The following is a 12,895-nucleotide window of genomic DNA, read 5'->3' on the forward strand; positions in this document are numbered from 1 at the left end:
CGCGCCGGCGGAGGGGTGGGGGTTCCGGGGCGCGGGGCGGGAGCGCGCTCAGGCCACCCAGCGGCCCAGGCCACCCGGCCCTGCTCGGCGAGCGCACGATGGCGGGCCCCGCGTCCCGGCGGCGGCTGCGGCGGCTGGCAGCGCTGGCCCTGCTCCTGGCGCTAGCCCCGGGGCCCCCGACAGCCTGGGCCGGGCAGGTGCCGCGCCCCGCCGAGCGGGGGCCCCCGGTGAGGCTCTTTACGGAGGAGGAGCTGGCCCGCTACGGCGGGGAGGAGGTGAGCGGACGGGAGGCCGCGGGGGAGGCGCGGGCGCCGAGCTGGACGCCCGGCCTGTGGGCTTCCTCCCTCCGGACGGAAGGCCGCGCAGGGACCCGGGGGGTCCGTCCGAGTCGGGGCTGCGCAGACTTAGCCCCGGCCCCGAGCCCGCACGCCCGCCGCGCTGCCCCCTGCCTGCCTTCCGGCGAGCTGCTCCCCTGAGATGCGTTTCGACTGGTGATCGGCCCCAGGAACCTCGGAACTTTGGGGGGGTTAGTGTGAGCATCAGCTGGGGGCAGACCCTTCCGCCTCCTCCGTGGAGTGAGTGGCGGGGGAGGGAGAAGGGAAGTAAAACCTGTGGGGCAGACCCAGGGATGATCCAGGCTTCCCTGCACTTCCTGCCCCGACCTCAAACCCACTTTTACTGCCTGTGCTCTCGGCTGAGAAAGAGCTGGGGAGAGGGCAGAGGGGAAGACCGGAGGTTAAAGACACCCTCCTCCCCAACACACCCACATCAGTCAATAGTCTGGAGGCGTCCAGGAAACTCCTCACAGTTCCCCCTGCCTTTGGGCTGCTGGGGTCCAGTGTGATGACTGCGGAGCCTGGGAAGATGCTGCACTCCCCGGTAGAAGGGCCATAGTGGGGCCAGTCCGGGAAGAGGGGGAAAGTTTGATGCGGAGATCACGGAACCATAGCATGTCAGCGTTGACAGGAACCAACGTCCCGCTTTTACACACGGGGAAACTGAGGCATGCGCCAGTCAGGGGCAGAAAGAGGAAGGGACCATGTCCTCTTGTTAAAACCCTTCAGCCTGGGGTCCCTAACCCCAAGTTAGCTAGCCTTAAATAGACCAGGTTTGAAAGGGGGACAGGGGGAGGGTGGTCAGAAACTTGGCCCTTAGGCAGTAATGGCTGGTTTGAATATCACTGTATAAAGACGTTGGTTAGAAGCCCGAGTGGAAGAGAACACAGAAGGAGGGAGACAGGGATGTGACTAGATGTTAAGGGAAACAGAGAACCAGATGATACAGGATCCCGGAATCGTTGCAGAAAAGAGTTAACGCAGCAGGCCTACTCTCCTTAGGAAGGCCCGCTGGCAAGAGTGGCTGTTGGCTGATGTCTGGAATTCCAGGGTGTTCCACACTTCCCTAGCAGATGAGGGTGGCTCACTCCGGGCTCTTTATACTGTGTATTTATGTTGAACATTGCTGGGCAGAGAGGGCCTACATGGCCAGCTGCCAGTAAAAACCTTGGCCTCTGAGTCTCTAACGGGTAGAGACTAATGTTCTGGGCAGAAGCATCGCGCACGTGGTGCTGCATTGTGTTGCTGGTGGAAGAGGCCTGTCTGTGACCCCTCATGGGAGAGACTGAGCATGGGGAAATCCACCCCTGGATTCCTCTAGACTCTGCCTGTGTCCTTTTCTCTTACGATCTCGTATCCTTCTGTACAGTTGTAATACATCTGAGCTGTGAGTACGACTGTATGCTGAGTTCTGTGAGTCCTCAAAGTCAGTCTTGAAACATAGGGGCGAACTTGGAGACCCCTGGCACAGAACCCAAGAGAAGAGAGAGTTCAAGGTCGAGGGTACTTGTAGCCACAGCTCCAGGGGCTACAGGATGAGGACAGAGAAGAGATCCTGGGTTTTGGGGTTTTTAAAAAAATTTTTAAGCTGACATTACGGATACTTAACTAAGGGAAGGAAAGAGGGAAGCTTGAGGTGGGACCAGGTTAAGGAGAGAAATGTTTTGGGCGTCTAAAGGCAGAGAGAGGAAGAAAGGTAGGAGAGGGGCCGATGAATACAACTGAGTAGAGCCGTGCTGTTCCCTGAGCCACCCTGGAAGGTTCTGGTTTATGCCTGTTGTCTGGGAAGAATTACTAATGGCACCCCCCTTCACTCTCAGGAGTGTCACTGTTGTGTGAGACATTATACGGTACCCGAGATAGAGCTTTGTACCTTTGGATCATGCCTGGCTACCACTCCTGTTCTTCGGGCTGTGAGCTCTTTGGAGTCTTCCCAGCTGTAAGATGCTTTTATCAGTCAGGCCGGCACAAGCCACCACCACCTCTCACCGGGATTACTGGATTACTGCAGGGGCTCCCTGGTCCACCTGAAACAGAAACAGTAGAAAATAACATATTTGGCTTATTGCAAGGAATTGGTTTATGTGATCATGGGCACTGGTCAGGCAAGTCTGAAGTCCATAGAGCAGGCCAGAATCCCCTGGGCAGTTGCTGATGCCCCAGCCCACCCAAGGAATTTCTTCTTCTACAGGGAAACCTTGATTTTGTTCCTAAGGCCTTTCAACTGATGCAGTTAGGCCCACCCCGATTATTCTCCTTTACATGGAGTCAGCTAATTATAGATGTTAATCACAACCACACAGTATCTTCATAGCAACACCCAGATACTGTAATTGATCAAAGTTGGCACCTAAAACTGACCATGACAATGGCCATCACAAGAGTGCCTACTCTATGTAGGGATTGTGTGAGGATTAAATGAGATGGTGATATGCAAAGGAGGATAGGCCTGCAGTAATGTTAGCATAGTAAGCCGTTATAAATCTTAGCTGCTACTTTTGTTAGCTTATTACTAAAGTTATAAGCAAGAGGCAGTTTAACAGGTCCATAATCCTCTTATGCAATTCAAAAATCAAGCTCTGAACCCAGAAGAGGTTGTTTTTTTTTGTTTTTTTAAGATTTTATTTTTAAGTAATCTCTATGCCCAATGTGAGCCAGCCAGGTGCCCCACAGGTCTTTTTTTTTTTTTTTTAAGTCATTTAATAGCAAAACCCAACCTGCTCTGAACTCCTTTGGTGACAGAACCTTGCCGGTGCTGACACGAGTCTGTTTATAATGTTCATGTGTTGTCCTTAGTGTGAATACGCATGTTCATGCTTTCCTGTGGAAATGTTCATAGAGTTGGTTATGGGATTACGGGGCGCTGCCTCGGACCCCATAGGGAAGACGAGTGAAGTTGAGGATTCTCCGTGGTTCAGAGCGGATGTCATCCTCCACCCTCCAAGTACAACACTATTTTTGCCATCCTCAGAAAATGTGTTTTCCGCCTTCACTGCAGGGGAGGATACCAAGGGCAGAGAGGGTCCCCCTGCCGGCCCCCACCCCACCTGATTTCTGGGCCTGGGGCCAGATGGTGCCTGCTCTGTCAGGCACTATCCTAACCACTTTATTTATTTATTTATTTTTAAGATTTTATTTATTTATTTGATAAGAGATCACAAGTAGGCAGAGAGGTAGGCAGAGAGAGAGGAAGGGAAGCAGGCTCCCCACTGAGCAGAGAGCCCGATGCGGGGCTCTATCCCAGGACCCTGAGATCATGACCTGAGCCCAAGGCAGAGGCTTAACCTACTGAGCCACCCAGGCACCCCTATCCTAACCACTTTAAAGCACCAGCTCATTTAATGACCACCACAGCCTCCCGAGGGAGGGGCTGTTACCTCATTTGTCGTGGAGGAAGGAGACATGGGGAGGTTAAAGGAACTCGCCCAAGGTTACACAGCTAGGAGTCCTTGAGGTGAACCAGGCGCTGCTCCCGCAGGCCTGAACGAGGAAAAGCAACTACCAAGAGCGCCCCTCTCCGTCCTTGCACAGTCCTAGAACCGTGCCAGGCAGTGACCTGCCCCACGGGGGTACATATCAGCGTGCCAGCGTGCCGGGAAATGTAGTTTGGCTGCGGGAGTTTATTTGGCGTGACTCTGGATCCCGAGCTGGCCGAGGCCCCCTGGGCTTCACGGTTATTCTTCGTAGATGGAATTTGTCCGTGCTCAGTACCAGCTGTCCTCGGAAATCTGTGCTAAGGTCAGGAGGTGACAGGGTGACATTTGTTTTCTGCTTTTCTAAAACTGAATGACAGTGAGGAATAAGACTGTACTTCTTCCAGAAAGATCATTCTGAACAGACATGGAGATGCAGACCGTGAAGGCGGTGGGGTGGAGGCTGGAGAATGAGGAGGAGAAACCTCCCTCTCTACTTGTGCAGCTGAGCGACGGCTTGTAGACGGCTGCGTCAGGGCGCACTTTGTGCACCGTCCCCCAGGACACACACACACAGCAAAAGTGCTGTCAAGCAATGCTTCTTCCGATATTTCTGCAGAAGGAAACATCCGCAGCAGTTTCCCTCTTTACAATGAGGGCCTTTGGCTCTGTCCTTGGCCCCCGGTTCAAGTGCGAGGTTGAAGGCTCAGGGGCCCGCCGTCCTGCGTGTACCCAGGCTCCAGGCCTCTCCCTCCCTCTCTTCGCCCTGCTGCCTCATCTGCCCTTCCGTGGTCGTTCTCGTGGCCCTCTCCTGGCCCTGCTTGACAGCAGGCGGGGAGGAAGGCCAGACGGTGAGGCAAGTCCAGACCCCAAGGAGAAAGGCGAGGCCTCATTCATGCAGGGGTTCCCCTGGTTCCTGTCCATCTGGGTGCTTCTGACCCACTCCGTGCCTCACTGGTGGTCCTGAGTCTTGTGGATGAATTGCCCAGGCCCCCCTCACCCTGTCCTGGTCCCAGGCAAGTGCGCTGTCTTCGTGCTATGTGGCCCCCGGTGGGGCAGACCAGGGAGTGGAATGAGCTTGGGTTCTAAGGCTCCAGAGACTGCTCTGATTCCCGCTGGGACTTGGGGCAAGTCTCCCAACTCCCGCTGGGACTCGGGGCAAGTCTCCCAACTCCCCAGCCTGGACAGCTGCATCTGGAAAATGAAGGTATTGGATAATCTTCAAGACCCTTTCAGTTTTAACTTAAAATGCCTCTAGAATCCTTATCTGTCACTTGGGAAGTACATTTTTTGTTTGTCAAAACCTAGATTAAGGATCCGAGTAACTAACAAACTGCTAAGGGCTTCATATCTCTTGCTTTGGTTAATCCTCACAACAACCTGGTAAGTGGATACTCTTATAATCTTCTTACTACAGAGGGGGAAACTGCGGCACAGAGAGGTTAAGTAATTTGCCCAAGGCAGCACAGCTTATATGTCGTGGCTCAAACCCAGGTCTGTTTGACTTGAGGTGACTCCTCCTGTGGGCTCTTGGAAGAAGGCAGACCTCCTGCTGTTACTGCAGACCTAACGTAGAGATGAAAAAAACGAAGCATCCTTCCAGGCGGATGAGAGGGTGGGGAGCCCGGTGGGAAGCTTGTGATGAGCATGTGTGTCTTTATCTGTCTGCAGGGACATTTGTATTTCGGAGTCTGCAAGACTTCCACTCACCCTCTGTCTTCTCAGTTGCCTGAGTTACCCCGGGGCCTGGAAACCATGCCTGCCGCTCTGGGGCCAGTGGACTCCCAGCTCCACAGGCCTGGAACGACCCCTCAGCCCCACTCCCAGCGCACTTGACGTTTAACCGATAAGGCCATTCCTCTCTCTGGAATGTCTGTAACAACATTCCTTTCTGCCCCTTTGCTGGGACTTCTTCTTTGCCCCAACACCTTCAATGTATGGTTTCACGAGGAGACAGATATTTAACTGTTGGAGTTGAGGGTGTTAGTGATAAGATGCATGTGGTTCTAGTTTGTGTACGTGAATGTCATGTTTCTGTGCCTCTTTGCACACAAGGAAAGAGTCAAGTATTCAAGGAAAAGCATCAGGATGGAAAATATGACCAAATGCCATGGGTAAAATTATAACTGTTAAAATAGTGTTTAAATTGAAATAAGATGTAACCCCACTTGATAAGCTATTGAAGTCAAGAAATACATAATCACAGTGAAAGAAAGGCCATTAAAAAAAAAAAAAAAAAAAAAGCAGGCTTCTGGCTGGTTAAGCCATGCCTTTTAAAATGACCCATATTGGAGTGCTGGCTGACTCAGTAGGTAGAGCGCACAATTCTTGAACTTGGGGGTGAGTTCGAGCCCCACATGGGTGTAGAGATTATTTTTTTTTAAATCTTAAAAAAAAATTTTAAATAGGGGCACCTGGGTGGCTCAGTTGATTAAGCCTCTGCCTCTGGCTCGGGTCATGATCCCAGGGTCTTGGGATTGAGCCCCAACTAGGGCTCTCTGCTCAGCGGGTAGTCTGCATCTCCCTCTCTCTCTGCCTACAGCTCCCCCTGCTTGTGCATGAGCTCTCTCTCTGCCCCCCTGTGTCAAATAAATAAATAAAATTAAGATTAAATAACTCTTGGTTGAGGTGGAGCACATGTCCACCAAGACAACGAAGTTCTGGAGACTGTGTCCGGAGGTGAGAGAGATGTAATAACCAACCACTCACTGAGCTCCTGCGCTGGGCCTACTCTGTGCTCACCTACGCTGTGTCCTTCAGCGTGCCTGCAAGGTCACTGGGTGTTATCCATACCTAACAGTCAGAGAAACTGAGGCCTGTGAAGTTATGTGATGGTGAGATACATTTCCTCGGCCGAGTCGCATACCTTCCCAGAGTCCCAGCTCCTCTCTCTGTGAAATGTAGTCATGAAAACTTGACCTTAAGCCCCACAAGGGCAAGAAGTTTAAGGCCCATGCCTAGAGGAGACCAAGCAGTGTGCTCTCGGAAATCTAGAGATTCCTGTGTACCCAGCTGCAGCAGCCCCCTTCACCCCAGCCTAGGAACCGATGGTTGGTGTCCCTGTACCCTCAACGGGGCTGAGACAAGGCAGGCCTGGTCTTGCGTGTCCTAGAACATGCCAGTTGCCCCAGCCCAAGTCCACCCTGAATGGTAGTTAGGAAATTCATGCCATCTGTTTTTGCGTTGTGGTGGGAGGGGATAGGAATTTGAAGATAACATTTTATCCCTATAAATATAGCAAAAAATATACTATGAGACTGTGAGCACATTGGGGAGACAGCATTGCTCATATATTTCTAGCACTGTAAATGGTTTTTGAAGAACAGATTGCTTACATTTTTAATAAGTGATGATATTGTTCATGTACTTTGGTCCAGGAATATAACTCAACAAATTATAAAGTAGCTAATAGAAAGATATTCGTAATCCTGCCATTTATGGTTTTAAAGAATTGGAAAGAGCGCAAATACTCAAAATAGAAGAAGAGCCAAACCAACAGGTACACAGTATCACTAATAGAAAATAGTACTGTGTTAGTGACAACCATTTTGGTTATTTCAATACATGGGAATGTTTATAGGAAGCAATATTACCTGGAAGAAGCAAAATATAAAATCGATCATTTATACTGATTGCATCCATTAAGTACATTAACCAAGATGAAAGGAGATTTGGGTTGATTTAAAAAATTCATCATTTAACATACTTCGAATTCTTATCTATGTAGATTTGCTTCGGTCCCTGGCATTTTCTTTTCTATCTTCTTCTTCTTCTTTTTTTTTTTTTCCCCCAGAAAGGTATTGCCATGGGCTTGTCATGATACTTTGTCACTTTTCCTAAGTTTGTGAGTGGACGTGACATGGGTAGGCAGGGGTGAGCTCCTGATAGGACGAGCTGGCTGAGGACTGGCTCAGGGATGGCCGCTTGGTACCTTCGGCCGCTGCTGTCTGCACAGCCTGTGGTGGGAAGAGATGTCACCGGCTTGGGCTGGAGAAGCGGAGATCTCCAGCTCCCTCCAACAGCTTCTCTCCTGCTTTCTAGGAGGATCAGCCCATCTACATGGCAGTGAAAGGAGTGGTGTTTGATGTCACCTCTGGAAAGGGTAAGTGGCTCGGCTTTATGAATCCTTACTTCTGGGGAGCTCGGCAGCCAGAGTGGGCACTGGATGTGTGAACAAAGGGAGGGGACACTGGCCAGGTCCTTTTCCCTCAGACGGAGATAACATTCTTCGTCAGTGCTGTACTTCCACCGTGGTTTTCTAGTGAGGTCACGCTCCTGCTCAAAAGCCCTCCATGGCTCCCTGCTGCCCATGTCATCAGATCCCAACTTGATGTTTTTACCATGGTTGAAGCAGCGAGAGGAAAAGTGTTGCTTAGCAAGGTGTTGGGATCGCAGAACATGACAGAACATTTTAATGTCACTTCATGGTTTCTCTAGTGGTAATTACCGATGATATCATGGCAGTTTTGTTATGGTTCATTGTTACCCGATACCAAACAAAAGATGTTGAACCGAGTAGACTTGGCTTCCACCAACATTTAAGAAGACTGAGCATTCTTCCTGTTTGCATTTTAAATATTTTTAAGAGATTGTTTTCACTCTGGATTTTTTAAAAATCACCTTTCAGTCCAGCATGTGTGACTTATTCCAAAGTCTGCATTAGTGGAACCCAGACTGATGGCAGGGGCTGGCTTATTGGGCTTCATGTCTTCTCTGCTTCCCCTCTCCGTGGGCCTGGAGGCTTCGGCAGCACCGGATTGGGCTCAGAAGCCCCCTCCCCCACCACAAACCGTCTCCTTGCTGCTTGGCATGCATGTCCACACTCACGACTTCTTCCTTCTCCACTGCAGAGTTTTATGGACGAGGAGCCCCCTACAATGCCTTGACTGGGAAGGACTCCACCAGAGGGGTGGCCAAGATGTCTCTCGACCCCGCAGACCTCACCCATGACACTGTGAGCCAGATTATGAGCCTTTGTCAAAATGTCCCACCTGCCTTGGCCATGGCCTTTTTCACCTAGGCAATAGCAAAGCTTCCTAATTAGCCTTTTGATCTTCCGTCCACTCAGTGTGGCCAACTGTTTTCTTGAAATAGAGATCTTACTATGCCACTCCTACTCAGACACCTCCCAGACTCCCCAGTACCTGCAGAGTCACGTCCAAGCTCCCGTGAACTTGGGACCTTCACAGTTTGGCTCCAACCTGCCTTGGTAGCCCCATCCCCCTTGCAGTCTGCACCCGCCACCCCCAGGCTCATAGGTTTGCTGTTGGGCTCAGACACCCATTCCCCAGGCCACTCTGGGCATGAACAGGGTTGAGAAGCAGAGTATCCCCCATGTTCATATTCCTATGAAAGAGAAAACAGCATTGATAGAAGCCATTTGAGGGCCTCAGAAATCCCAGCAGGGGGGCTGGCATTCACCCAGCTGTGCTCAGATGAGTCAGACTCACAAATCACAACATTACAGAAAGATTCAGGAGCCAAGGAAGGGGAAGGATGTATGAATCTGTCACGGGAGAGGGGTAGAGGGCCATGAAAAGAAAGGGGGTGCAGACTGCGTAGCGTGTGCACGACCCTGCCCCAGACTGGGTGTTCTCTGGAGTCATGAATTCCTGCATCATTCAAACAGCAAAGGGCTCCCGCCCCACCATCCCCCTACACACAGGGGTGGTTCTTGAAAAGTCATTTGGTTGTTGAGATATGTTTTCGCCAGCATTAGGGGTGTGGGGGCAGGGGTGTGGGGTGGTGAGAGTCCAGTGCAAGGCTTGACTCACTCATCCCCCCCACCCCTCCCCCGTGTCACTTGGGCTTTTCTCCCCAAGACGGGCCTCACGGCCGAGGAGCTAAAATCCCTAGACGACGTCTTCACCAAAGTGTACAAAGCCAAGTACCCCATCGTGGGCTACACGGCCCGGAGGATTCTCAACGAGGACGGCAGCCCCAACCTGGACTTCGAGCCCGAAGACCAGCCCCATTTTGACACAAAAGACGAGTTTTGATATTCCATCCTGGGATCGTGTTCCTGATGGGGGGCGGGGCAGGGAGACCCTCAGCTGCCCGAGCCTCTGGGCACCCAGACCCAAATAAAGCAGACGTTGAACTGGGAACCCTGAATGCCTGTTATAGTCCTTGGTCGAGTGTTCTGTCCCTGTGGCACCCCCACACACACACCCGCACACTGGCCAGGCGGGTCAGGACGGTGGGGCCAGGGGCGCCCTCGGTGTCACCATGGAAGTGACTGACTTCTTCAGATTTCTGTTTTCTTGTACTTGAACCAGATTCACTGTGACCATGTTTACTTTAGAATAAGCACGAAAATAAATTTCGTATTTTTCACAAGATTCTTCCCCACACGCCCTCTCCTTGAGGCCTCATCTGCTCCACAGGCAGGGGCAGCCTTGTGCGTGGGCTGCCCCTTCACAGTCCTGCAGTGTCCCCACCCCTGAGGGGCCGTCCTCGCCATCCCCACCAGGGCAGGAACAGGGAGGGTGCGTGGGAGTGGGAGCGGCAGGGCTGGGAGGGGGCGCCAGAGGGGCTGGCTCGGCACTTCCACCAGGACAGAGTGACCCCCTGACGGGCTCCAGCCCCATCTGGGCTGGAAAGTGGTGCCCAGGGCCAGGGCCTTGTGGCCGGAGCCTGGCCTGGACGTCGCCCCAAACTTGGTAAGGTCCACGCAACACGTGGGAACTCGGATTAGATTCCATAAGGATTTCATTCCTTTTGAGCGGTGATTTTTTCCCCTCTAAGGGACACTGGCCCTGTCTGAAGACATTTTTATATGTTTGTTGTCACAGCTGTAGGATTCTACTGGTAGCTCACGTTAAACAACATACAGTGCACAGGACAGCCCTCCCTCCCCAGACCAAGAACCTCTGGCCCAAAGGGTCTCATGTGTTGAGGCTGAGAAGCGCCACGTTAAACTCATCCTGGAAATTTTATAGTAGAGATGAATTTCTTTGACAGAAACTAAATAGCATCTCTTCCCAAGAGAGAATTTTTACATTAAGTGGAAGATGCTCCTAAGGGGACTGACTGTTCAAAATGCTGATGCTGGGGCCCAGCCCCAGGGCCCCAGATTCCGGATTTCTAGAACATGGCCCGGGAGCTGCATTTTTAATGAGCACCCTCCCGCCCCCCTCCCCCCGGGAGCCTGTGACATGAATGGGCTTGGACAGACTCCCTGTCACCTCAGGGAGAACCTACCAGAGCCTTTCCGAGGACCAGGCTTGACCTCTGCCTTGTTCTTCCGTGTGCCCAGACTAGAGACTTTCCCGGTGAACTCTGGAGTCCCACTCAGAAGCTGGGAGCTTGGTGACCACCCACCCAAGAGTAAAGGGCCTGGAACTTATCAGACAGGACTCTTTGGCCTGGAATTCAGAAAGTCCTTCGTGTGGCCAAGGTAGTCTGTACCCGGACATGGGGCCCCAAAAACGAACGACGCGTGAGTGCACACAGATGGCTACAAGTTTCTGGAAACACCCGAGTGAGGACTTCTTTTACCAAACACCTGCAACCCACTTCCTGCCTTATCAGGCAGTGATGGGAGAGGAGTCCCTGCCTTAAAGCCTGGGCTGCAGGCTGGGAGCTCTCCAGGACCACTGTCCTCCCCACTCCCCTCTCTCCTTGATGCCCCACCCCCACATCAAAGCACGGTTTCCCTCAGGCTTCAGGCTCCCCACTCCTGGGGCAGTTCTGCCCACTTCGCTGCCCTATACCCAAGCAAGGGGCTTCTCTGAATCAGAATGTGTCTCATTCAGAGATTCTAGGACAGAGCACACAGAAACCCAGGCGGCCTGGACAGGCCCCACACAGGGTGAGCGCAGCTCAGGGAAGGGAAACCCAGCTGGCTTGGGGATCGGCGTCACGGTGTGTCTGCAGGACCCAAAGCCCACTGCGCCATTTACCCCTGCTCCCCTACTCCCACACTGGCTTGTCATGTTTTCTTTGCTTTCAAGGCTTCTATCCTTACAAGACTCTGTTCCGACCCACCTCCGGGATTCCCTATAGCTTAGCACTCACCTGCTTGGCTATAACTGCCTCCTTATGAGCCTGTCTACCCCAAACAGGAGAACCTTGAGGGCCCAGCACAGACCCTCACTGACGTGGCCAACCTTGCTGGACTTGCCAGCGTTGGCACTGAAAACCCTGCACCGCAGGAAACCCCGCAGTCAGGAGCAAAGCTGGGGGACCAAACTGTGCCAACCGCTGAGGCCAGGCCTCCAACAGCAGAGAGACTCCAGACATCATGGGAGGCCTGTGCCAGCTAGGGATGAGGAAAGAGGAGAGGAGCTAGGATTCCTCACCCAGGAGAAGAGGAGGCTGAAGGAAAGGCAATGGGAGAGTGGACAGGGGTTGTGTTCTTAACCAGGCCCCACATAAGTTCAAGTTCAGTCTCTCAGAGGGGACACTCCACGCCCAGTCTACAGTAGGTGCCCTCACATCAGAGTTTCGTTGATACTGATGGGATTGGTTAACTCCTTTCCTAAATCTAAGTTCCTTCCAGGAGGAGCATCTCGTCCGTGGCCTCTCTCGGGGGCCATGGAGCTCCCCTTGCTTCATGTTCCCTTGTACCCCGGGGTGCTGCTCCGTTCCCGCCCTGCCGCCGCACAGACCTTCTTCCCAGGCAGGTGGCACAAGCCAGCTCCCTTGCGTAACAGAGAAGAAGGGGCTTAGAGACAGAAAACGGGGCCCTGAAGCGAGGAGCCCTGTTCTCCGTTTAGAAAATAAGACCACCAGGCACTGAACGTTCCAGAGGGGTGAGTGCTGGAGCTGACCAGCAACCCAGGTCTTAGAGGCGAGCTCATGCAGAGGGCATCCGGTCAAGCTGGGACCCCGGACAGGAAGGCCTCCAGACTCAGACCCCTCGGTCCTTCTTGACACATCTACCATCTACTCCGTCATTAGCTTCTAGGGGAAAAGCTAGGGTCTGAATATAGCGACCTCCCCCTCTGCATTGGCTTCCTTCAAAAGGCTGCTTCTCAAAGCCCCAGTCTCCAAAAACCATGGCCTGCTGGGGGCACTGTCCATTCCCGAGGTGCTTATGCAACAGGCCGAAGCTGGAAATCCATGCCTAGAACCCAGTCTCCACCAGGCAGAGAGGGCCCTGTCCCTGGGCCCTCTCCAGGGATCGCTGTGATTTCTAGAGAC

The 12,895-nt window shown here is 52.6% G+C and overlaps 2 protein-coding genes across 2 annotated transcripts in view; one reads left to right on the forward strand and one right to left on the reverse strand.

Annotated features, from left to right (window-relative positions):
• Positions 1-2,281, reverse strand: part of PACC1 (proton activated chloride channel 1) — a 46,045-nt gene extending 43,764 nt beyond the window's left edge. The window contains exon 1 of the mRNA XM_044267141.1: positions 2,209-2,281. The gene's annotated coding sequence lies outside the window, so the exon portion shown is untranslated. The remainder of the gene's footprint in view (positions 1-2,208) is intronic.
• NENF (neudesin neurotrophic factor) lies at positions 84-9,855 on the forward strand. The gene is made up of 4 exons (XM_044267143.1): positions 84-275; positions 7,790-7,850; positions 8,599-8,702; positions 9,571-9,855. Exons 1-4 carry the CDS (start codon positions 99-101, stop codon positions 9,745-9,747), a joined length of 519 nt encoding a protein of 172 aa, XP_044123078.1. The 5' UTR covers positions 84-98; the 3' UTR covers positions 9,748-9,855.
• The last annotated feature ends 3,040 nt before the right edge of the window (positions 9,856-12,895 follow it).

Source organism: Neovison vison, chromosome 10, assembly GCF_020171115.1.
Source record: "Neovison vison isolate M4711 chromosome 10, ASM_NN_V1, whole genome shotgun sequence".
NCBI classification, from domain to species: domain Eukaryota; kingdom Metazoa; phylum Chordata; class Mammalia; order Carnivora; family Mustelidae; genus Neogale; species Neogale vison.